This window comes from Fundulus heteroclitus, chromosome 11, assembly GCF_011125445.2.
Source record: "Fundulus heteroclitus isolate FHET01 chromosome 11, MU-UCD_Fhet_4.1, whole genome shotgun sequence".
Lineage (NCBI taxonomy): Eukaryota > Metazoa > Chordata > Actinopteri > Cyprinodontiformes > Fundulidae > Fundulus > Fundulus heteroclitus.
This window is the reverse complement of record NC_046371.1, coordinates 11,432,253-11,457,506: the sequence shown is the minus strand read 5'-3', so window position 1 is coordinate 11,457,506 and position 25,254 is coordinate 11,432,253. Positions and strand designations below refer to the sequence as shown.

The following is a 25,254-nucleotide window of genomic DNA, read 5'->3' as shown; positions in this document are numbered from 1 at the left end:
CCTGGATGTTGTTCTCACGGTATGATAACTTTGAGTAGAAATACTGTATCAAGGTATTTACAACTGTGATCTTGATATTTTAACTTTTTAGCCTGGTAAACATACTATTAGTTTTCAAGTGCTTATTGCAGGCTGCGTAGCGACGCAGTTGGTACGATTGTTACCTGGCAGCAGTGAAGTCCTGGGTTCAAATCCCAGCCCTGGGTCTTTCTGCATGGAGTTTGCATTTTCTACCTGTGCATGCATGGGTTCTCTCCACATACTCCAGCTTCCTCCCAAAGTACAAAAACATGACTGTTAGGTTAATCGGTCTCTTTATATTGCCCTTAGGTGTGAGAGTGTTCATATTCGCATCCCGCCTCTTGCCCAATAACCGCTGAAGACAGACACCAGTGACCCTGCACAGAGAAGCTTGTATAGACAATGGATGGATGAAGTACTTATTTCACAGGATATCAAACCTTTTTTGTGTTTTTGTATGGAATTTAATAAACTGATGTTTCTTCCATCTCTCCTTTGTCTATTCATCCCCAGTACTTACTGGGTTAGAGGAAGGATACACACTGGACAGAGCGCCAGTCCGACACAGTGCAACGCAGAGACACACGGGACAAACATCCAGGCACAGCCACGATTTAGAGACTAGTAAACCAAACAGTCATGTTTTTGGACTGTGGGAGGAAGGCGGAGTAACCGGAGCAAATACATGCATGCACAGAAGGAGAACATGCAAACTCAATGCAGAAGGATCACAGTCCAGGATTCAAACCCAGGACCTGTTTAGACTTAGACAGACCTTTCCTTGATGCAAGTCAACTGTGCTACCCCCTTGCAGCCCACAGACTCATATTATCAGTCAAGCAGTCAACTGTCACATTAATATCGGTAATGAGTGGCGCTTGTTTAGTTTCCACATTATGACTGTTTGTCATAATGTCTTTTCTATGAGTGAATACAGTCTTCTTAGAAACAGCTGACCTGCAGTGTGCAGCAATATGTGGGGGAAGGAAAGGGTAGCGGTCTGCTACTGCTTTGAAAACACTCTCAAAGTTTTTTATGGCATTTAATTAAAATGACTTTAAACTGTAGAATGATACGAGGGACGATTTTGTATTGATTTTGAAACCTTAACATTATAAAGAAAACTTCACTTTGATCCTGGTGTTATTTGATATACATTATAAACTCTGATAACAGATTAACAGAGGCAGAAATCGGGATAATAAAACTTATGCTGTTGTTGCTTTTTAATAAACTGTGTTTTTTTCATTTAATGACTTGATGTTTTGCAAATTAAGCATATTTTTAGTTGTCTTATTTTACAGTTTAATTGTGTATCCTCTAATTGCAACTACAGTAATAACTATACAAGCAACAGAAAAACGATAAACAGACAAATTAATTCATTACCTGCAATAGAGATGATCCAATCAGAGTTTTTCTGGTCAGTTTACAACTTCAGTTTTTGCAGTTCTGACTTACCAATACTGATATCTCTATGCAAACTATCATTTCATCTAATATATTTTTATTTTATAATATAAAAAGATCCAAGAAACACATTCAATATATATATTCAATGTATATTTTTTAGTCTTTGTCCTAAAAGTGGTCACAAATTATATGACAAACTGAGGTGATGTCACACTGTTTGTGCAGTATACAGAGAGCGGCTGCACAAAACATGCAAAAATATTAGAGTTGACAATCTAAACAAGCATCTTATGTTAACTAGCATAGTTACTGTAGCTAGCATTGCTGAAACAAGTCTTGACTGATATTATGAGTTTGTGGGTTATAGATCCCAACCTTAACACCAGGAGTTTTCCAGGAGGTTTGCAATATTTCTGAATCTTGTATGCTCCACAAAGAGAGGTTAAACGTTCAAAAAGGATAAAATAGAGCTACTTGGCTGTATTCTGGTCAGTCTTACTGTTATCTGCTGAAAGTTTTACACTCTCATAGCCTGAATGAGCATGAGACAACATGGCTTCTCCTTGCTTCCTCTGAATTTATTATTAAAACCCTAACTAATACTGAAAATAGCTAACTGAGTCTTCTTTACTGAGTAACAGCTTTCATGCTGAATAGTGTTGTAAGGGGAACCTGCTGTTCTTATGCATGGTGAGATCAAGTTGAAAATTGTCTCCTGCAGTTCACCTGCCGATTTCTTGGTGCGTAACTTTCCTAAATGGCTCTTTTAATCACCCGCTAAGGCAATTAATCGGTTTATGGAGCTGTTGCCGGTACTATTTGTTGGGAAATAATGGTGACGTTTTATTATTTTTGAAAAAAATGGATGCAAAGTGGTTCCAGCCGTTGTCAGAGGGTGTTTCAAAGTAGTCCAAAAAAGGTTTGTTGACTTGAAAAACTTTCCTAGCGTTTTTTATTTGACGCCTTCCTCAAAAGCTGAACAAAAAGCACATTACGTCACACTTTATTCCCCTTTCAAGATGCGTCTTAACCCTGCACATTAAGTTTCAGGATCGGGATAGGAGAATAAAAAAACAGGAATCATATGCAAACATCTAATTTCAGTAAAGACTGCTTTGTAATACGGAGAATCACACAAAACATCTCTGGTTGTTAGTTACCAGCCCTGGTCACTGATTCATCATGGCCACGGCCCAGATGTTCCAGCAGTGTTTGGCAGTGGCGGACGATGGTGTGTGTACTTGCATGGGCGGATCTTTGCATAGATGCACTCATGCATGGATAAGAGCAGTTGTGTGTGTGTGTGTGTTTGTAATTGGGAGTAGTGGGCGGGCTTGTTGAGGCGGGGGAAGAAGAGTGGGGGTGTTTGGTCCTTTTTTTAAACATAGCTCCATTGTTATGGCTGCTAGCGCTTTGATGTTAACCAAACCTCCAACTTAGAGGCTCTCATTTTCGGCTCCTGACTCTGGAAAAGGCAATGACTTCCAGATTGGGGGACCTAGTCACCGCCGAGGACGGGTTGCTCGGGCGGGATGGGCTGTGGGAGGTCCTGAGGGGCAGAGCGGGTCAGACTGATGGGGACAGTAACTATGGATGCATTAAATAGCAATGTTAGCAATTTAACATCTTATGTAAAAAAAAAGCAACTTTTAGGCTATGGTGACAAATACATTTCTGAAACTATTAAGGAGAAAGGCATTAGTTCAATATTAAGTTCAAAGAAAATTAATTTCTTTGGGTTTTCTCTTTAAAGAAAACAAGGCAAGATTTTATTTTCCGGAAATTAATTTTCATACTTTCTTTCTCAGCAAAGACAAAAATCTTTACAAAAATCAATCAGTCATAAACTGTTCTTAGTCATAAAGGACGGTTTCAGGATTATTCCGCTCAGAGTCAGACCAGACAGTTCCAGTTCTTCACGCAGCTGCATGCTTTCACTTTAAACGCATCAATGTCCCTGATGGGAGCTTGTTTACAGGCTTATCAAATATAAGTGGCATCTAGAACAGGACTTTCCAGGAGATCACACAAAACACATGCTGTCATATCTCTAATAAGCAGTTTGCACCTCATTTCCAGCTTCTGCTTAATAATTTTCTTGCTCTTTCTTTGCTTCTTATGTCTGGTTCAGTCTTTTTGCACTTAGTCTCTCATTGCAGGTGTGGGGGAATTTTACCACACATGATCTATAAACGTCTTTTTTTCCACTCCTGTTCACCCATAAACTCATAACCATCTGTACACAAAGAGAGAAAAAAGTTTTTTTTTTAAAGGGTATGTATTTATTTGAATTTTTATTTAAAAAATTATATTTGGAAAAATGTATAAATGCAAATATTGAAAATATTTTAAAAATACAAACAGTAATACAGTATAAATATATATTTAATTACCTTTATTTGTAAATACATTGGTTGCGCTACAAAAACTTGATAAAAATTGTCTCTGCACAAAAACAAAAAAACAGGCTAAACTCTTTAGCCGACAAGGCTAACACGAAAGTGAGAAACTTTCCAATTAAGGCAGGATAAAAAAATAATTACTGACGGATGCTCTATGCTAGCTGCGCTAACGCTACAAGTGACACAGATATGTGAGAGCAATGTAAAAAAAAAAAAAAAAAAAGTCATGAAAGATTCTGTGTTTGCAAAAGTGAAGTCGTAAACCCCCGGACGACATAAGCTAACGCTATATTTTTAAATATTAGCCTAGTTGAGTGGATGTGTAGAACACATCATTGTTTGGCCGTGCCATAATTTTCTTCTGTTGAATAAAAACAGAACTGTTTGTGGACCAATGGAGAAACAAACAAGAGTCAGCACACAGCCTCAGTTATTACAGCTAAAAACAGATCAGGCGTGAAATCTGGATGTAGTGATGGACCCAGGCTTGAACCTTCAGACACACATAAAGACAATTACAAAGTTGCCATTCTAGTCTAAGAATATTTCCAGGATTAAAGAACTAATCTACCAACAGGATCTTGAAAAACAAAGTATTATGCATTCATCTTTAGACGAATTGATTACTGCAACGGTGTCTTCATGGGTCTGCCTAAAGCCTCGCTCAGACAGCTGCAGCTGATCCAGAACGCTTATGTCCGCGTCCTCACTAAGTCTAAGAAAGTAGAGCATATCACCCCAGTTCTAAAATCCTTACATTGGCTTCATGGATCTCAGAGAAGAGACTTTGAAATACTTATTTCAGTTTTTAAAGAACCAAATATGGAGAAACAGCATTTAGTTTTCATTTAGGTTTATGCTCCACTAATCTGGAGCAAAAATGCTGAAACCCTGAATTTAAGGTTAAAACTCCATTTGTTTAGAGTTGCCTTTGACTGCTCTATTTAAACTGAAGCATCATTAATTTCAGTCTGCAGTCCAACGTTTCCACATGTAAAGCACTTTGAATTGTCAGCTAAATGACAGTGTTCGGTTGCTCAGGGCTCCCCTGCTGAGATGTGCTGCCAGGTGTAAACCGACCAAAGCCCGGTTCTAATCATGCAACCCTCTGTTCTACTGCAGGCAAATGTTCATCAGCTGATGGCTCAGTTGGCTACTAAAATAGTGAAGCAGCAAAACAAACCAGTGGACCTGCCTCCCATTGTTCCTCCATTTATTTGTAAAGTCATTGGTGGCTAATGTGGCTAATGATAACACAGGTCATGGAGGAGCCAGGCATGAACAGAAAGAAAGTAGCTGACCATTTGCATGGACCAGATTCTTGTTTACACTGTAACAATATGTTTTGTGTGCACCAAATCACATTTGTTTTGAAACGCAATCTAAATATAGAATGATCCTTTATTTGCCCTTCAGTAATAACATTTATTCTTATCAATATCAAATTGTTAAACAAATGGAAGCATACAGTGGCACACTATAAATAGTTATAATTAAATAAAATAACTACACGACTGAATCAAAGGCATATACTTTCATTAAGGATATTAAAACTTATGCTAAGTGTTATCCTGTCTATTGTTTTGCCAAACAGGCGCGTTACACTTTTTAAAAGAAAAAGATTCTAGAGGACGACTGAATTGTCCCGTTAATTGGTTTTGCCCTAATTAAGGAAGTTAGAATGTTGTCATATTGTTAATAATCATATATTTTGCTCTTAACTAGAGAAAAAAAAACCTGTGTCTTCAAAAAATTTATCAACAATTGTTTTAAATATCAAGTATTTTTCTTAGTATTGGTAGTGACTTTGAAATTCTTGTTTAAGAGACGACATTGCCACTGAAAGCAAAGGTGAATCAGCCACTAATCTCCACCACTTGTTTGCATTTCTGGTAATTTCTGCTTCACCACTACAAGCATGACTGGAACAAGCTGTAAATTTGTGTTTTTAATGTCAGAAGTGACGTAAAATATAAGATTAAAGATGTCAGACTCAAAAGCACTCCGAGGCAAGAGAGAGGAAGCTTTTAATTTCCTCTTCAAATACTGAAAGAGACTGATCTACTAAGAGTGCCATTTGAAAACTAAAGAATACATTAAAGGCGTTTTATCAGCATAAGGTCCGCTAAATTAAAGTGTGTGTGCACGCTCAGAAACGAGCGACTGCATTATTTTGCTTTGCATGTATAAAAAAAGCATATGCACGTGTGTGTGTGTGGACTAGGGTCAAGGTGGTGGGCTGTCATTACAAACAAGTGATGTCTGAGATCCCATTAACTCTTGTATTCAGCCGCAGATTTCTGTTCAAATAGAGTGAAGATAAAAGGCAGAAACAATATCCTGATGAATCAAAGGCCTTTCAAGTTAAATGAGACTACAGAGACACGGAGAGCCACATTTATGATTTCCTGACACACTTTAAAAGGTGTTGATATCTAATTGTAATTTTTAAAGTAATCGCTTCTTTGAAGTAATTACATCTTTGATGTAATCAACAAATAGGAGCCTTTTCAATCAGGCCCGATGCTGCTGTCGGCGTCTGATCGGGATGTTCTTTGTCAATATGGTTGCTTGATGTTGGCAGAAATGAGGCAATGTCGTCCAGATTGTCCCACTAGCTCTACCAGGGCATTAGAGACTAACACATTAAAGATGAAATTAATAAAGATTACCACGACCTGCTGCGTTTAAAGCTGCACAAACAGTACCCAAGAGGTAAAAGCAGAGTGGTGAATATGAAGGAATGTAGAGAGTGGTGCTGTTTTTTTTTTGTTTTTTTTTACAGTGCAAGCAGAGTGTGAACAAAGTGGATGATGTATATTCTGATCGTGTTCAAACACTTCTGTCAGAACACGTTGTGGCCTTAAGTCGTAAACAGCTGCAAGCCTAGCTTATTTGTTTACTTCCGTTCGTACAAGCAGTGATGCAAATTGTTTTACAGAAAAAGTAAAGGGAGAAACGTAATGAAAATGATATGAGGAGCAAGAAAATCCATTTTAAAAACCCGTAAGTTTAAGCATTTCCTCCCACAGTCCAAAAAACATGACTGTTAGGTTAATTGGCCTCTCTAATTTCTCCTTAGGTGTGAGTGTGTGCGTGAATGTTTGTTTGTCCTGTTTGTCTCTGTGTTGCCCCTGCGATAGACTGGCCTCTCGACCATTGACAGCTGGAGATTGGCACCAGCACCCCTCGCGACCCCACAAGGCATAGACGTGTTAGAAAAATGGATGGATGGAAGTGTCACATAAAACACAATGTAAATTTCACATTTAAAACAAATAGCTAAGACATGAGAAACATAAACTGATAAAGTAGGATTTCTTAACTATAGGTAAGCTGCAGTAAACGGTAATGTTTTCCGTCGTGTTTTAATGGAACCAAAGGTTTCTGGGCATCTCTTGTTTTCATGCAGATTATTCCAGAATTTAGCAGCGTAGAAACTCAATGCTGCCTCTTCTCGTTTTAGCTCCTGCAGTGGGAATACACAGTGAGGAGGTATCAGGTGTTCTGAGGGGTCTACAAGTTTTTAATCTCCTGTTTGGACAAGATACCTCCTATTCTGGCAATCTTTTAAGACGTTAGTGGGTTGATTAAGCAAAACATTGACAAAAACATTTAATTCAGTGCTGTTTTCCAATGACTCATTTAGAGGTCCAGAAACAATGATTACTTTTGTCTTTTCTTCATTTAACTGGAGGAAATTTTGATTCCCTCATCTGAGTAATATAATGAACATACTGACTCAGTCGCCGTAATTTACTCAGATCATGTTATGACAGAAATATAAAGTTGCCGGTCATCAACATAGATGTCCTGAGAGTCTTGCAATACTACATAGTCTGAGCTGGGTGGATCATATATGCGTTGAATTAAAGTGTTGCAAGAAGGGAGCCTTGAGGAACCTCACATACAATCTTTTTTTCCGCAGATTCATAACTGACGGATATCACATGATAGCCCTGGTCTGCCAAATAAGATCTGAACCATGTTTAGTTTACAACCAGACAATCAGGCCTACTTTTCAATTCTATGAGTCAATATGATATGATTATTTGAGTAGCGCCAACATAGAAGTTAATGTAATTTACTGTGAAACGATTCACCAATGCCGTCTTAGTGTTTTACTTTAAGGACCGTAAAGCATTGAAGAGAGGAATGAATTAGTTAAAAACTGCCTTTTCAAAGATAATTGCCGAGACGTTTAGGGTTGTATGTGGGCCAGGAATTACTCATTATTGAGAAATGAGTCCTCTCTGCCTTGCATGTTGTTTCTCTGTTAAATAAGTGAAGTTTCAGTCATCCACTGTTAAAAACCCCTTTATTTCCTATTGATTTGTAACATGAATATTTGCCCTGGTGATTTATGTTAGCCTTCAAGGGTGGGTAATTCATCTGCTGTAAATTAAAGGGTTGGCAAACTAGTCCCTCATCTCTTCATGTGTGTGTGCGCGTGTGTCTGTGTGCCTGAAGATAGGTGTAAATTTTCACTCTTATCCTCTAAGAAACTGCAGGTTTATGATTCATAAGGTCTGGAAGTGTTATTCAGCGTTTTGTGTGTGTTTGTGTGTGTGTGTGTCCCACGTGCATGTCAGCACTCGTCTATTGTAGCAAAAGTAATTATGTGTAAGTTATGTGTGCAGTGGGGGGTTGAAAAAGGGGAATTTTTTTCTTAAACACAGAGGGGTTGATAATTATGGGTTAAATGAGTGAGCTCAGTCAGCCTCTGAATGTGTGTGTTTAAAAAAAAAAAAAAGGAAGGCGCAGCGAAAGCCACTTCAAGGCGGACTAATTACCCCAAGGAAGAGAGGAAACATAAATGGACGATTTTGTGGCTATAACGTTACAGCAAAACGGCTTCAGCGACCTCAGCACGTGAAGTGGAGCCACAGCAGATGTGTGTGTGCACGCGTTTGCATCCTTCTTTCAGCATATGCTAAGAAGCTGAAAACGTGTGCAAGAAATTCATGCTCTTTCATATTCTGTGGTTGTGTCTCTGCATGCTAATGTTGGTGCAGAGGTATTTAATTTCTAAATCGTCAGGCTTCAGAGTTCACGTAAAATGTGAGCGTTCTTTTGAATCTTTGTCAGCTCCTGTTTGTGGCCTCCCTCCCTTTAGCATTATTTGGTTTGATTGAGGTTTTTGATACTAATGTCATGTAACATTTACCGTCATACCATCTGCTGATGCAAACTGAGCAGTTTTTGGGATTTTCCCTGCAAAATGTCAGTAATTCTGCAAAGAACAGCTACAAATGTCATTATTTTTTCTTATCTGGACAGAATGTTGTAATTAAATGTATGTCAAAGTGAATTTATTGTTTTGATATGATTATTGAGATAAAGGCTGTTGATAAAATTAGGCTAGACTAAGAAATACAGACTACTTCAGAGGTTAAAAATAGCTTGGAAAACAATGAAATTAGCAACATTTTACTCAGAATTCTGCACTTAAATGTAAGCTTATTTTTTTTTCTGAAAGCAATCTATTGATTATTGGCTTTTTGGTTTATTTTGAGTTCAGTTTAATAATCACCAATCACAAGTGATTTTAGATTAAGGTAATTTAGATGACAAACATTTTATAGGAATTATATAGAAAACAACCTTCAGCTCAAACCGATCCAGTTCCTTTAATGTCAATTTAGTCCTATTGCCAGATCTTTATAACACAGCAAACGATGAGATTTTTCTTTGGGAGAGAAAACAAAAGAGTACACAACATTGATGGTTTTGTGTAAGAAAGAATGACTAAGCGCAGAAGCATTGGGCCAGGAGTACTTTGTGTTGAAATAAAATCAAAAAGAGTCGATAAAATTAATGCCAGCTATAAATACTTCAACTGGTTTCTCCAGGAAGGAGACAAAGGTAAAAACACAAAGGCTGGTTTAGCAGTACTTTCTATGAAAGGGAAATATAGCAGGTAAATCTATAATTGTTGGCAAAAATAGTTCTAGTAATGTTTTTTTTTTTTTTTCAGGAAAAAACAAAACAAAAACGAGCTAAACACACATGCACTGGACCAGAAGTCCTTTCAATGGTACAGAAAAATATGGAGTACAAACCGTTAATGGCAGAAATATCAGCGTTGGTGGCTGCGTTTAGGATAAAGATCCAGCTAAACCTAAGCACTGAACTAGGAGTACCTTCTACGGTAATAAAAACAAGGCGTACGCAAAGTTAATGACGTTCTCCTTGAACTCAACACAGCCACAAACAGACGGACTGAGCAAGGCTTACCTTCCATGGAACATATGGCCGCTTTATGTGCCACTGTCGCACAAGTTACAAGAAAATCAAATGATTTTCGAAGAATACCTCCTTTACCTTCTTGTGACATTTAACTCTCACCGGTTTCAGACCAATACCCATCGTCAGTGTCACATCCACTATTTGGAGTAAAAGTTGACTAACACAGATGCGCTGTGTCAAGTGTTTTATGTTTTTACAGCTAATTAATTACAGTGATTTGTGATGAAGCAGCACTGCAGAATAATCAAACGCGAATGGTATTGACATAACTATGACCCCTATCCTACTTTTTATGATTGATGTCATAATCTCACATTAAGCTTTTTACTTTGCAGAATAAAAATGCATGTGTCCCTGTGTTGCATTTGTTTTTGTTTTTTTTATAATGAACCAGCTCTTTTGCCTGAATTGTTGCATCTTCTCAAACATCTAAGGCTGCTTTTTCATCTCTTCAGATTATTAAGAATGCAGCCCACCTTATCAAATCTTCTGCCCCACCACCACCACCACCACCTTCCCTCACTACCTGCTGCTCCATCTCCCACACTCCTTTTGCCCGGCTCAAGAGGCAGCACGTTTTGTTTTCACGTGTCTCGACATTAAAAGCGGTTTAGCGGTTTGATCTTGGCTCTCCAACCGCTCGTCGTGTGGCATACGCATGAGGGTCCATCTCTGTGTTTGTGTGTTTGGTCAGAGTAAGACTTTAAGATGCTGATGGATAGTGTGTGTGGGTGTGTGTGTGTGCGTGCGTGTTAATGTGGAGTGCAGCGTGTGGAAGCTCTGCCTTAAAGTGATAAGGTATTCACTTTGTAACTCAGCAGGAGACCCAGCAGGTTGCACCAAGATCTTCCTCTCTGTAGTGCTGCTTAATGCAAATGGACCTACATGCACACACATCCCTCCATCTCCGATTATAGAACACGTTTTCAGAAAAATGTTCATGTACATACAAATCTTCGTCTTTCCTAAGCGTTCAGGAGCTAAACCCAGCTCCTGGACTCGTTTGTACATGCTTGAAGCATCCATTCATAATCGCCACGTGATTAAAAAAAAAAAAACGTAGTTGCACTCGCACAGAAACATGCATGTTTATAGTTGCACAGAAACAATGACCCTCACTTACAAATATACTCACACCGCAAAGTCCAAACTGTGTCTAAGCCTGCACGGCCTGGCTGCCTCCAACTCTGCAAACCGCTGCGACATATCGGATGTCGGCCACCATGCCGAGAGCATTAGCAATAACCGGATTTCACATAACTTATTGAGAGCCATTTGTAAACAGAAACATGAAAGCAAACTAGCTCGCACGCAGTCTCACTTGATCATCAAAGGCTTATCGATCGAACGATCCTCCTCCTCCTTTTTCTCCTCCTCTTCCAGTCTCCCGTGAAAACAAGCAGGAGCAAACTACAGCCCATCGTTTTTATTCCAAAACATGTTTAAAGTATCCAGTTTTTCCCCTTTCCTTTAGTCTTATATATATGTGTTCAGTATGTGTGTGTATTTGCGTTGTGGTAGACTTCTGTATCTTCTGGCAAATGCTGCTGTGTGTTTAAATAGTAAAGATGCAAAATTGCTGAAATTTCTGTTTTTAGTTGGCCTGTGTTGTTTTCTAGTTGCTAAAACCGAGATTTTCTGGTCCTTTTCTTGCCTTTGCTTGCATGAATTAAAAAAATGTTCGGGGAAATTGCAAAAATAAAACACCATGATTGTGATGTTCTGTTAATCTTTTTCTACTGAAATGATGTTACTAATTACAAATAACTAATGATCTTTTATTTAAAGCTGATTTCATTCTTTTTCTTTCACTCATAGCTTCAGAACTCACAGTTAAGCTGTTCATTAAACAAAAAAGTAACAATTGACACACTGTTTTTATGTTTCCCTGCATGCAATGCATGATTGCAGTATGTATGGTAAAATATACAACAAATGCAGAATAATCCATAACTTTCAAATTATGAATCAATCACCTAAACGCTTTGGGGATCAAAGTTGTTATCACCAGCCTAATGAATTCACTAAAACAAAACTAAACGTATTTTGTGTTGTCGTGTCTCCCCAACAGTCCAACAAAGTGTCGGTGGTACAGCAATCCCACGGGATGCACGCGCTGACGTCCCTGCTGCCCTACAGCAACGACCACTTCAGCCCGAGTCCTCCGCACCTGCCCACAGACATGAGCCAGAAGACAGGTGGGAACACACCGACACACATCCGAGTCTGTGCAACTGTGTAAAACTGACCTGAATCTCTTTAAAAAAAAAATATCTCACCTGGGTTTGGTGGATGTTATCAAAGTGCTTCAATGCAAATGCTGTAAAACAAATGCGTGGCGGGGTGTAAAAGTTTCTTATTCAAACAAGGATATGGAGAATAGGAACTGCCAAAGACTATAATATGGGAGACGACTGAATCAAAACGCTGGTAATATTCAACCAGTGAGAAAGGTTCAGATCTCTCCCACTACAAGGCTCCACCTTAGGTTTAGAGTGCCTCCAAGAAGTCCTACCTAGGGTTGTTTTCAGGGGTAGTTTTGACCCTGGTGATCTAACTTAGTCCTGGTTTCTTCACCTGCTTCAATACCGAGTTGTGGCTAAGTTGTCTGTCAGGGTGTAGCGACAACTCTGAGTCCTCTCCAGATTTTAGAAAAAAAATGTTATGTCCAATAAATTCATAGGCCAGAGTTAAGTGGCTTAACGCAGAAAAATAATGTTTTCTTTTTCTGAAAATTGTCAGTGAGTGACTGGACAAGATGGGTGAAAACGCAGGCAAGGTTAAAGGAGAACATTTAAGGTCTACCTGCAAGGATCACATGAAAGTTTGCCTCCATGTAGGACGATGTAGACAGATGAAGGACGACCAGAGAGCTCCATGGGAATGCAAACGAGCAGACTCAAAAAAAAACAAGCAGACTCAAGGCAAAGGTTGTTCCTACTGATAGCATGTCATGTATTCACACACACACACACACACACACACACACATACGCTGGGGCAGACATGCTATGGACAGCTGCTGAACTCTTCCACACACATTCTGTTTGTGTTGTTAAATAATTATTCATCACATCTGCAAAAAAAAAAAAAAAGATTCAGAATGGTCAAGTATTCAAGTCCTCTCTCATTTTACCAGATGTGGACACACACACACGCACACCAAAATGATGCAAGATAACAAATTGATTGTCTCCATATACCTCTCTCACATACACACACACACACTCACTCAGATGTGCATGCAGTGTGTAAAGTGGCAGCACCGGCTCTGTAAGCCTGTGGCGATCCCACAGCAGCTCTAAAGTGGTCCGCTCCTCTGAAGGGACTGCCAACCACACACACACACACACAGACTCACACACACAAAGATGGAAACAATTAGGGTGACAATCGCACAAACTCATCACAGCAGATCCCACAAGGTTCTACTTTGCAAACATCGCATACAAATACACAATGTACTCTGGAAGACACAAGAAAACACACCGTGACCTTTAAACACTACTGGAGTTTGCCTCACTGGAGCCAGAATCTAAAAAGTCGTTTTACTTCTGAACGTATTTGTGACAACTTCTATAAGCTTTTTTTTTATTTTAAATTAAAAGTCCTCCTGAAGATGGAGAGCATCCTGTGAGGATTAAACTTCCACAATTCAAACTGGGTCAGATCTTCATTTGCCCTCACTCATCCAAAGCTGAACACAGTCTAGCCTCTGTGACAAAAAGCAGGATAAATTCAGTCCTATGTACGTCTAAAAATTATTACATATAATAGAGCGTATCAGGGAGCAGGAAGTGTGGGCACAGAGGCAATGCGGGCACTGAGTCTGTTGGTACATTTCCAGCGAAATGAAACTAAAACATCACTTGTATAGTTGTCATTTATGTGATTTTATCCTGTGGTTTGTGTGTGAAGTGCAATAACCACACGGCTGATGGGAATTTCTGATAACGTTAACTACCACAGCCTCTTATGAGTGGCCTAAACACGCAATTGTTAAACCAATAGAAGAAATCGCATCGCCTGTTGATGGTACACTTTTATGGAAACGGAGGAAATCTTGTAGAGGATCCACAAAAGTATCTCAATCTTAAATATTGTGATAAGAATGTAAATCCCATATTTTTCATCAACATTATGTCCCCAGCATCTCTTTCACTAAAACCTGTCAGGTGCTGGCATTTCGGGCGGTGTCATCTGCAAACATAATCACAAACCATTTTGTCGTGCTGTACTCACAAGCTATAATTTTACCTTTGTTTGGATTTAATGTACTGGACTGACACAAAGTAGTGCATAAATGTGTAGTGGATGGAAAATATGCATGACTTCTCAAATAAAACCTCCATTTTAATTCTGCTCTTTCCACTCTGATGCCCCCAATGCAAACAATAACCTTCAGAGATCATCTAATCGGCGAATAAAGTCCACCTGTGTACAATTCAATCTCCAGATGTTCTGTGAAGGTTTGTTAGAGTAAATCAGTGAACGCATCAGAGAGAGAGAGGTGGAGAATATGAAAGCAGGGGTATGTTTTAAAACTGTATCCCAAGATTTGACCATCTCACAGATGCACTGTTCAGTCCATGAAAGAGAATCAGCAGGTTGTGCCTGACCACTTAAACCAAAAACCTGGACAAGGAGGGTCTTTTTTTTTTTTAGTGGTAACTCGGCTGAGATCAAGAACTCGGGTGAAATCCGAAAAATGTTTAGTCATACACTTTATAAATGAGTGACAAGAACAAAGTGATTGTTTTAAAGAAAGCCATTAGGAGTCCTGTTTGCCTTTGCTAGAAGCCAGGCAAGCATGTGGAAGAAGGTGCTTTCGTCAGATGAAACCAGAGTGTAACCTTTTGTCCTACATGCAAAGCACTTCACCTTGAAGACGTCATCCCCATTATGAAACACGGGCAATTCTGGAAGACAACTTGTTAGAGGTTGGAAACGTCTTGAGACTGTGGCAGAAGTTCAGCTTCCTGCAGGACAATGACCCTAATTATACAGCCAGAGCTACAAAAGACCGGTTTAGATCAAAGCATTCACGTGTTAGAATGGTCCAGTCAGGGTCGACGCCTAAATCCAAATAATAATTTGATGCAACACTTGAAGATTGAAGATCCCAGACACTCTTCGTCCAATCTGAGCTATTTTGCATCGACAAATGGTAAAAATCTCAGTCCCTAGGTGTGGAAAGCTGGTAGAGGCACACCCCAAAACACATATAGCTGTAATTACAGCAGAACAATGTTCTGCAAAGTATTGATTTGGTGTGGCCAAATGCACATACCAGCCACACTTTTCAGATAGTTATTTGTTTAAAAAAAAAATTCAACAGTGAATCCTTTTACAACCGTTTCGCAGCTATCCTCTACTTTTTACACAAAATCCAAAATCAGCTTTAGGGTTTGTGTTTATGACAAAATGTGAAAAAGCTCAGAGGATATAAATAACTTTGTAAAAGTAATAGCTCTCTAACACACTAATGACGACATCCCCAGGACCATCTTTCATGCAGAGACGATAAGATGAAGTGAGAAGAAAACCGGTATTGTGCTGCTGTGATCAGCCATTAAACAGAGAGACCTGCGGTAATCTTCCGCCTGCTCCGTCTGGAAATCCCCCTTTTCATACAAACACATGCTCCTTGTCTGGTCTAGACTCTGTGCGCGTATATCCATAAGTGACGGTGGATCCGTGAGTCAGCTCTTAATGACAGACCGCGCCACCTGCTTCCACCTCACACATCCACAAACACCCTGCGAACACCTGGCGGCTCCTGCTGCTGCATCCAGCCTTTCTCAGAGCGTTTTCACGCACGGGGAGGGGGAGTGGTCGCGCAAAATTCACGGCCACCTTACCTCATACCTGCCGTTTGTCAGCTGATCACTGGCATGGACTTCCTTACCAGTGAGGTCATTGCTTTTAACACACCTATCCGAGTTCAGCCTGGATTATACTTTTTGTTCAGCTGAGGAGTGGGGTGCTTAGGTGAGGAATTTCTTAGCTTGAAACAACTTCAGTCAGAGCTGTGGTCTGCTGCTTAAAGATGGTTAAGACGTTTAACTCGTCATAGAGTTTTGTATTAAACCCCTAAGGGTTCAATCATCAGTTGCTCTACCCCAGGGGTGTCAAACTAATTTCTATATGGGGCCACTTTGGCATCATGAAGTCATTAAAAGGGCCGCTTGCATGTGTAGAGACGATACTTTTCATTTCATAATTTCATTCCAGTTCACACAGTAGTATAAAAAATGCACAGTAACATAAAAGTAGCACCCTTAGGCCCAGTTTATACAGTTTATCTGCAAAAAAAAGTTGATATTGGGGTGAGTTACACTTACAGGAGGCACAGTTTTAGCCACTTTATACACTTTAAAAGGATATATGCCTTTTTTTTGGCTCTCAAGGGCCGGATAATTTACCTTGACGGGCCAGATTTGGCCCGCAGGCCTTGAGTTTGACACCTTTGCTCTACCCCTTGTCCATCATCACACATTTTCACTAATCAAAGCAAAAACGCAATCCTTGCCTCCTTACATATTGATATACTTCTATAGGTATATTTAGATGGGTTAAAAAGGCATCATGTAAACAAGCCAATCAGAATATTGTGATCAGATTAAGCTCAATCGGGATGACATTGTAATCCGAACGAGAGGGATGGTTTATGCCGATTGACACTCCAGGTTGGCATGCATGAACGCCGTTACCCTGAATGTGGCAAACTGACCTGAGGTGACGTGCGCTGGACATAATACTTTTTTATTTATACAATCTTTTAATTAGAAACATTTAAAGAGCTTAAAATTATTATTATTCATTCAGTAGTGTTTCAACTGCAATTAGAACCAGGTGTAAGTCCAGCATGGGGCCCTCAGAAGAGAAACTTGTACAATACTGAGGTTTTTTTTGCTCAACAAAGACGGTAATACTGTATTTTTCGGACTATAAGGCGGTTGATTGATGATTGATGGTGCGCCTTATAATCCGGTGCACCTTATGTATGATTAACGTTGTGTTTACTGACTGATTTTATGTGGAACAATGTGCTCAACAATCTGTTAAAATGTGTAACTATGACTTTGGTTAGCAACGAAGCCGCTCCGCTCAATGGATATTCGGAGCATTACGGTACACTGTGTCACTACCTGATCAATACAAGACTGCCTGATTGTAATGTCTAAACTAGAAGTGCATTCATGTGAGGCATCCTTCGCCCAGAGTACGTGCTAGCAACAATAAACCAAGTAATTTAATTCAATACAAAAGTTATGTTTATTTTGGCTTTATGTTAGACACAGGGCAGTGTCGTCCGTCTACTCGGTCCTCCCGGCAGAGACGGACAGCTCTCCCTCTCAGGAGAGAGCTGTGTTAAGGAAGAAAGACTACTGACGCGTTGCTCTAAGCATAGCAAAGCAGCATACGCACGTCTTACGCTTAGCTTTTCATTTTAATCAGTCAATAAACGTACGCTACAAGCATAATACGCATAATACAAACACTGCTTCATGTTTTATCAATGTTAAGTTCTCACTCTTCATCACATCACAAGGGCGGTGGCGAGTAAATGTTCCTGTCAAAGTATCTGAGAGTTGCCGGCAGATTTGTTTCTGGATTCTTCTGAAAGTTAACAGTTTTTTTTTTCTTCTTTGGTTTAACTTCCTTTAATGTTTTTAAGCTCCAGTTCTCACCTTATTCTCAGTGCACAGCTTACTTCCTGTGTTATTTCCATTACCGCCCACTGTCAGTTTTCAGCCCTGCCTTAAGATATGTCTCTATGTTGTGAAATGTTTACTAAACTCGCCCCACTTGTACACAATTTTCCCATTGACTTCCCCTTTTTTTTTATTAAATCACAGCGTGTTTATCAGCTATGTTAGAACATCTTAACTCCCTTAAAAAATCGCCTGTTACAGTTTCTAGTAATGTTCCTGGAATCACAACCTACCATTTGACCATAAATGTAAAAAAATAAGTATTTGCTGAAATGTAATTGGAACATCATAATGTTGCTTTTACTACAGTGTAGCCGCTGATATACTGTGTAAAACTATATCAATGAATGTAAAGTTGAAATATGACTCTATCATCTGTTCCAATTAATGATTTCATCACACATTTATAAAGAGATTCAGGATATTTTTCCATATGAAGGGTTATTTATCAAATAAATTACACCTAACCAGGATTGTATTAATACTGAGTTGTCCTGGTACTAGCTGTTTGGATGTCTGGAGGCTCCTCTATCGGATTCAGAACAGAATTGGTCATGAAAGGGGGGAAAAAAAACACTTAAAAAAAAGAGTCACTGAGGGATGCTAGGCCTGTCAAATGTGTGGAGGGAAAAGAACTTCACACAGAATTTCTAGACAAAGGTAAAAACACGTAAAATGAACAGAAATATCGATCGCAACCAAATCCGTCAAGTTAATCAGCTAAAAGCCATTTTTAGTGATTATGTTTAAGACAAGATTTAGCTCCCTTTGACAGCTTCCAGAGGAGTCTTCCTGAGCTGGGTCAGCCAATCAGAAGCAGGCTTTGCAAAAACATTGGACCTACACAGCCTATAAGAAAACTGGATTCGACTATTATTGCGAGAGTCATGCATGTAAACAAACTTTCATTGTAGATAAAAATGTCTCCCTGTTGGAGCTGCTTTGCATTCCAGGTCTTCCAAAAATATAATTATTCTATTGCAGAAAAAAAACAGGTTTAGATTTCAAAGGTGAATATATTTCATCTATCATTCATATACTTAAAAACAATGAATTGACGAAGAGACATTGTTGTGGGGGAAAGGTCAAGTCTAGGTGTTTTTGGTCACTACCACCGTTACAACAAAACAAGAGTTTCATATGAAACTCTCATCTCATCTCTGAGGCAAAAAAAGACTTAAAATCACAGACATGCTGTGGGAATGGCAAGAATGCAAGAATAACAGCCTCTTAGGTCAGATTGTTGACAATCCTTTAGTTTTTCTCTTGTACCCAGAGAAGTCAGATGAGCAATACACTATTTTGGAATAAACATGTAAATATTACTAAAACCAGGTAATAATATATTTACCTGGATGTGTATAATAAATACTTTTAATTATGTTTATATTTCTATTTTAAGTGCACCATTTTTAAACCATTAACTTATATTACATAAGCAAGAAATCATAATATGTGTAATTAGGCATATATTGTGAGCCAATTAAAGCTGCTGTTTTAGGTCCTAGGGACTTCATATTTTGCTTTTCATACATTGAAAACCTCACGTTGATCATCCAAGGTCGCGTTGAGTCTCCTGGCAGGTTGTTTTTGACACTATATGACCCAGCTGGTCATTTCAGACATTTTGCAGTCAAGCATAAACGCCGCAAGTGATTCAAAACGCAAACATCAACCTTGATCAAGCGCTACCACACTGCACCGATGTTTGGTTATGACTGTCGGCCGGACAATAAATTGGAAAATACAGAGTGAAAAAGCAGAAGTGAAACACGTCTGCACTTACTGTATAAGCTTGTATGTGTTATGGCACTTGTTAGCAAGAGTGTTAACAACCTTTGCAGACTGCAGGTGCAGTTTGGGGTATTTTCAGACCAACAAATTTCTGTAATTTGTTATGAAAACCCATGAAAGAACCACATGCATCAATGCAATTTGAAATCACACTTTTCAAATTAATACACAATCTGAGTTTGTAAATGTGAAGCAACACTAAGTGTTTAGTTGCTGAAAATAGTTTGTTGCTTTACGACATAACACATCCCACAAAAAGAGTTGATCCAATCTACCCATCTATTTATCTTAATGCAAGTTTCAAAGCGGTTATTTTCCTTGTTATAGGCGATTTTTTTCCAGACACAGTTTTTCCCTCCACTCAACTTTCCATTAATGTTTAGACACCACAGCCTCATTAGCAATGACTGTGAGTTAACCTTCTTCTTGCTGGTATCTATGACTGTGTACTGGACAGCTGTCAAATCAGCAGTTTTCCGTATGATTGTGTAGGAATAATGTAACCATAACAAAGAGCTTTTTGATTCAATGTTATTCTATCGTTGCAGTTATATAATATCAAAATGTGAGAAACTGTAGGTTTCATGAGCTGTAAGCAGTAATCATCAAAGTTATGTATTATATGAGTTTTACTTTTTAAACTTTACTACTAGAAATGTAATTAAATTTTAACTAAACAAAAAGAAACATTGCTACATCTTGCTTTGTTTGTTTTTTGTCTGCTTTGTGGTCTGTAAAGTTTTTTCTGCATTTGTAGCTTTTTAAACTTTTACACGGACATCAATCGCTCAAGACATTATTTGTTTTTATTTAAGAAATAGAAAATTTTGTAAACTTTTGAGAATGTTGGTGTTGATGTATTTGTCTTCTTTTTGTCCAATGAAAAAAAAAAAAAACATGAAATAAAAAAGCTGACACCATAAATGATAAGTAAATGTGAGTCATAAACATCAAGAAGACTACACATATAGTATAAAAGTAAGCTAAAGAACGGTGACTCAAACAGGATCCCAGTGGGGTTTACTTTTATGTTTCTATTTTCAAATTAATAGCTGGAGTGGGATTTAGTTCACTTAAAGACCAAAAAAAAAAAAAAAAAAAAAAATTGAGAAGCGAAACTGCCTATAAGAAATGAAAAGTACCTCTTGTAGCTTTACACTGTAAAACAGTTTTATTATTACTGTGAGTTTCGATCTTTGCTTTTAGTAAAAGTAACTTTTTCAACACTTGAGTAAGTCCCACCCTTACTGTAAGAAAGCACTACAGAGTTTATTCTGGTCTTGGGCTCTTTAATGTGCGCCACACAGGCTGATTGACGAGTCATTTAAAGGTGCAGAAGCTGCAGCGCTTTCACTCTCAGTGGTTATAACCACCGCAGCACATTATCTGCACAGGGATACTATTTTCAGCTCCTCTACTCTCATTTTAACAAGCACGCGTTCTGATAGCGAGCTGGTTTGACTCAAATGGTCCACCTTTGATCTCGCTCCCGAGACGCTGACACGGAGGCCGTGAGATAGTTGCAGTCGCTCGGCTGCTAGAGGGCCGCTTTATAAAAAAGGGGCATTCCAAAGAAAACTGCCCCACTACTGCTGCTAATTTCCCCCTTCAGGTTTCCCAACAGCAGTCGGTGCTGCTGGTGACAACGAGGGACAAAACGTGACTTACAGAAACCGGTGCGACGTCGCCATCGACGCGACGTGCTGCTGATAAGCCGGCGAAATAAAAGTCGCCTTTTGGGATTTCGGTTTTGATGTTTGCGAGCAACTCATTTTAGCGAAACTTGGTGATTTCGAGAGAGGATGTAAAGTTCATCACCTCAATATCACCAAATGGATTAGCGTTGGCTGTACTCAGTCATTGATATTATGGACGATTTCCACCTTATCTATTACGTTTATCTGATTTGATTAAGGATAAAGCATTACTTTTGTGTAAAATGTTATTTGCCCAAGAACAAATTCAGATTCAACAACAGTTTTGGCTCCTATACCCGTATTATTTTGTCAGCTTTCTCAACAGTTGACCTTAATGTGCTAAAGCTACCATTTAAATAAAGTGTGACGAATGAAGAACAAACATTTCCCGTCATACCAAACGCTTCGAGGTGTACTCGAGAGAAAGGTGTTGTGGCACAAAGATGATCACAGCCACCTCTGTCACAGATGTTTGGTCACTTAAAGCAGCATTTCAAGAAAGAAATGCAGCCAAAAGGACAGTTTTAATGTAGCAAATGTTATACAGCTTTCTGATGTACTGCTTTTGCCTGGTTACCTAATATTCACCGACTAGACATTGACCAGAGCTAAAACTTAAAAATAAAGAAAATCACAATATCACAATATTTGCATATGCATTTAAAGCCACATCATGTGGTTGGCTTTATCTAATGTGGAAAAACAACAATCATTTAAACTGCTACTAAAAGTATAAAAATAAATAGACAATTACAGTCATAATAATGGTATTTCTAACATTTTTACGGTTATTTTGAATTTTTAATAAACTTGAGCAAAAGCATAGAATAAGAAGTAGTTTTAAAGGGCAGATTTCACAGAATATCAGAGCTGGACAATATATCAACTCAAAATATTTGCAATATCTCCATGACAATTGAATGTTTGGGTGAAATATGTGGTGAATATTATATTTTAAGAGCTATGCATGCAAATTCTGCATGGAAATACTATTTTTGGCCATTTGGATAGACATTTGATGTCTATTGTAAGTAAGAAAAGTGTCAGGGAAATTTGGGTTAATCATGATTTTTGTTTCGATCACAATATTGAGAAATAGTGTGGCATTCACGTGTTCTCCTGAACCTTGCAGAATATTGTATGCCTTTTTCTGTTTCTGCTGCTTTTTAGTCTAACAAGCTTAAATGAGCTGGTTAATTAGTCAGATCTGTTTGTTTAACAGACAACCTGCCCCACTGACTGTCCTCGTTTTTTATCACAATAAATATGAACTATTTTGTTGCCCTCTTTCAGCCAGATGACCGATATCGTGCACCAATAAGTGGGAAATGGGAACTCTACACTTTCTTTCGTCTTTAAATAAAAGAACTTCAAACTGTAGGAACCCTTTGAAACCGTATCTTTTTAAAACCTTGTTAAGTTAAGTTTGAAACGGCACATTTTTCTGTAACATCCTCAGCTCCTGTTAAAGTTTTCAGCTTTATGATTTGAGGTTTAGCCCCTGGTTTTAGGTAAACAACCTGATCCTTCATGCAATTCCTCCAAGTGGTGAAGAAGCGCAGCAACCCGCAGCCTCTTAATCTTATGCATCTCTGTGCGTCCAAACCAATTATGGGCTGTAGGTCACTGAACACTTGTAGTTCTCTTGTACGACACTGTAGTTCATGTATCGGTCGATGCAAAGCAATCCTAAATGATGCAGCACTTTGCAAAGGAACCATGTAATCAAGAGTCCCTCTGTTTTGCTCTTGTTCACACGTCTCTCTGTTTGCTGTTTTGCAGCACCATTGTCAATCTTCACACGTCGCTTTGTTTCCAATAAGGAGTTCACTCTGAATAACAGATCTTAATGTATCATTGCCGCTTGAAGAGCTCATGCTGTGAAGGTATAAGAAAAAAAACTAAAGCTGCTTTTTTTTTGTCTAAATGCAGTAATTTTTAGTTTCTCTGAGACTAGATCACAGCTTAGATAAAACAAATATTTACCACCTTTAGCACAATTAATCCACTAACTATATGGAGAATTGCAAAACTAGTCTTTCCCCTTGATCTCTTTCAACATATTGCAACATTAGAACAACCGTTAATAATGTGATATACCATATGAAGCCTTAATATGAGTTAAGGAAAACTAATAGTGTGACACGTCACCCATAAACACAGTTTTTCAGCCGTCGAATATGACGGTGAAAACATCATGCTGTGGGAATTTGTTCTTCAGCGTAGTTGTGAGGTGGAAGGAAAAAGAAACGCAGTTTTAAAAAAAAAACTAATAAGAACCTGATAAGTGTGGCGTACACAGACTTAATGCTTAGTAGAAACACCGTTCACTTCATAGTTCCTAACAGCTGTGCACATCTGCAGGCTGACATTTTAATTTACATTCTTACTTGCAAAACATCTTGATGTTGATCAAATTGAATTGAAAACATTACCACAGATTCTCAGTTGGACTTTGACTAGGCCATATTAATGCATGAATACAATTTGATCAGATTCAAAACCATTCCCTGTTAGCTCTGTTTGTATCCTTCGGGTCATTGTAACATTCTTTATGGTTAAAATGTGACAAAATGTGTAAAAGTTCAAAGGGAAAGAATCCTTTTGCATTTGACATCACTTGCTTCTTGTCATTTTTTATTTCCTGAACACATAAAGCCCAGGTTTTTGGGTAAAGGGCAAAAAGACAAGTTTCTGTGTCCAGACCAACTTAATTAGCGGAGCAGTAAGTCTGTAATAGATGCATTTTCCTGGTGAGAAAGGTTTGATAACATCGAGGTGAGGCAGAGCAGAGGTTAGGTTAATGTAAGGGGGTTGATGATTAAGAAGATCAGAGAGAGGAACAAAACGAGCCGAGGTCTGTAATGAAGGAGGGGAGGTCAAAAGGTAAAAGAGGGGTGAGTCTGGATCCTGGAAGATTGGACAGCCAGTGACAAAAAGCTGCGGGAGCACGGGACAACGGGGGGGGGGGATGGGTGTGGCGGGATTAATGGAGGGGAGGACGGATTGGAGTGGTGAGACAGGTCCACTGACTCAGTCACATTCCTGTCATCCAGATTTATAGCAGCTCGGGGTCCTGAGACAGGCCCGGAGCCGCGGCCAAATTACAGTCATCTGCAGCATTCCTCTGCTGCAAACACAGGTTAGCAGCACAGCCGCGCTAAGTGCTAGGTGGTGCATGTTGACAAATGACTTCCTTTGAAGGGCACAAAGAAAGAGGGAGACAGTCGGAGAGAGGCAGCCTGTTTACTGAGCGAGGGCAGAGAGTCGCGCAGTCTGCGTTTTCTTTTGTTGGAGAGCAGCTCGGCCATAAGTAGAGATGAAGACTGAATGTTTGTATGCATGTTTGGGTGTGTTTGTACAGTGTGGGCACAGTCACCACAGGCCAGATTATGCAGCTCCCAGCGGAGGGTCCCCCCCCCACATGTGCAGGGACACACAGCGCGACAGCACGGAGCGGGAGCGTGCGACCTTTGTTAGGAGAGTCTTTAATGGCAGGTTCCCAGGCCGTTAGTGGCGCTGATAGCAGCTCAGACCCGAGGCCGGGTTCTGATCTCAGACAGATCCTTCAAACCATTTAGTGACGTTACACCGTGTTATAGCAACCTAAGTGACACCATATGATAGATTTTTTTTTTACATTTCCTCCAGGCGTCCACAGGCACCAGTCCCAGGACCTCTCAGGGTATTACTCCCTTCCTCCAGGTGGCGTTGGCCAAATCACCCCCTCCATGAGCTGGTGAGTTGCACACATTGTTTAATAACTTGTTCCATGTTTAAATAAAAAATGCCAAAAACTTCCCCTGTTTTTTTTTTTTTTGGCAGGAATACGTAGTTTTCTTCTGTTAACATAAACCACAAAACCGTCAGTCGGACAAAATGAAACATTGGAAATTTTCACATTCAGGGCAACTCAGTGCTGCAGTTCGGCCCGTTTGTTTAAAGAACAAGAAGCAGATAT

At 39.2% G+C, this 25,254-nt stretch overlaps 1 protein-coding gene and 1 long non-coding RNA gene across 13 annotated transcripts in view; one reads left to right on the top strand and one right to left on the bottom strand.

The window, feature by feature from the left end:
* The window catches only part of tcf7 (transcription factor 7), an 87,385-nt gene that overhangs the window by 39,574 nt on the left and 22,557 nt on the right, over positions 1 to 25,254 (top strand). For all 12 annotated transcript variants that reach the window (XM_036142852.1, XM_036142851.1, XM_036142857.1 and 9 more), the window contains exons 4-5: positions 12,157 to 12,283; positions 24,945 to 25,032. In XM_036142852.1, coding sequence (XP_035998745.1) covers positions 12,157 to 12,283; positions 24,945 to 25,032 — 215 coding nt within the window. The remainder of the gene's footprint in view (positions 1 to 12,156; positions 12,284 to 24,944; positions 25,033 to 25,254) is intronic.
* Positions 1 to 25,254, bottom strand: part of LOC110366519 — a 32,200-nt gene that overhangs the window by 1,187 nt on the left and 5,759 nt on the right. The window lies entirely within an intron of this gene.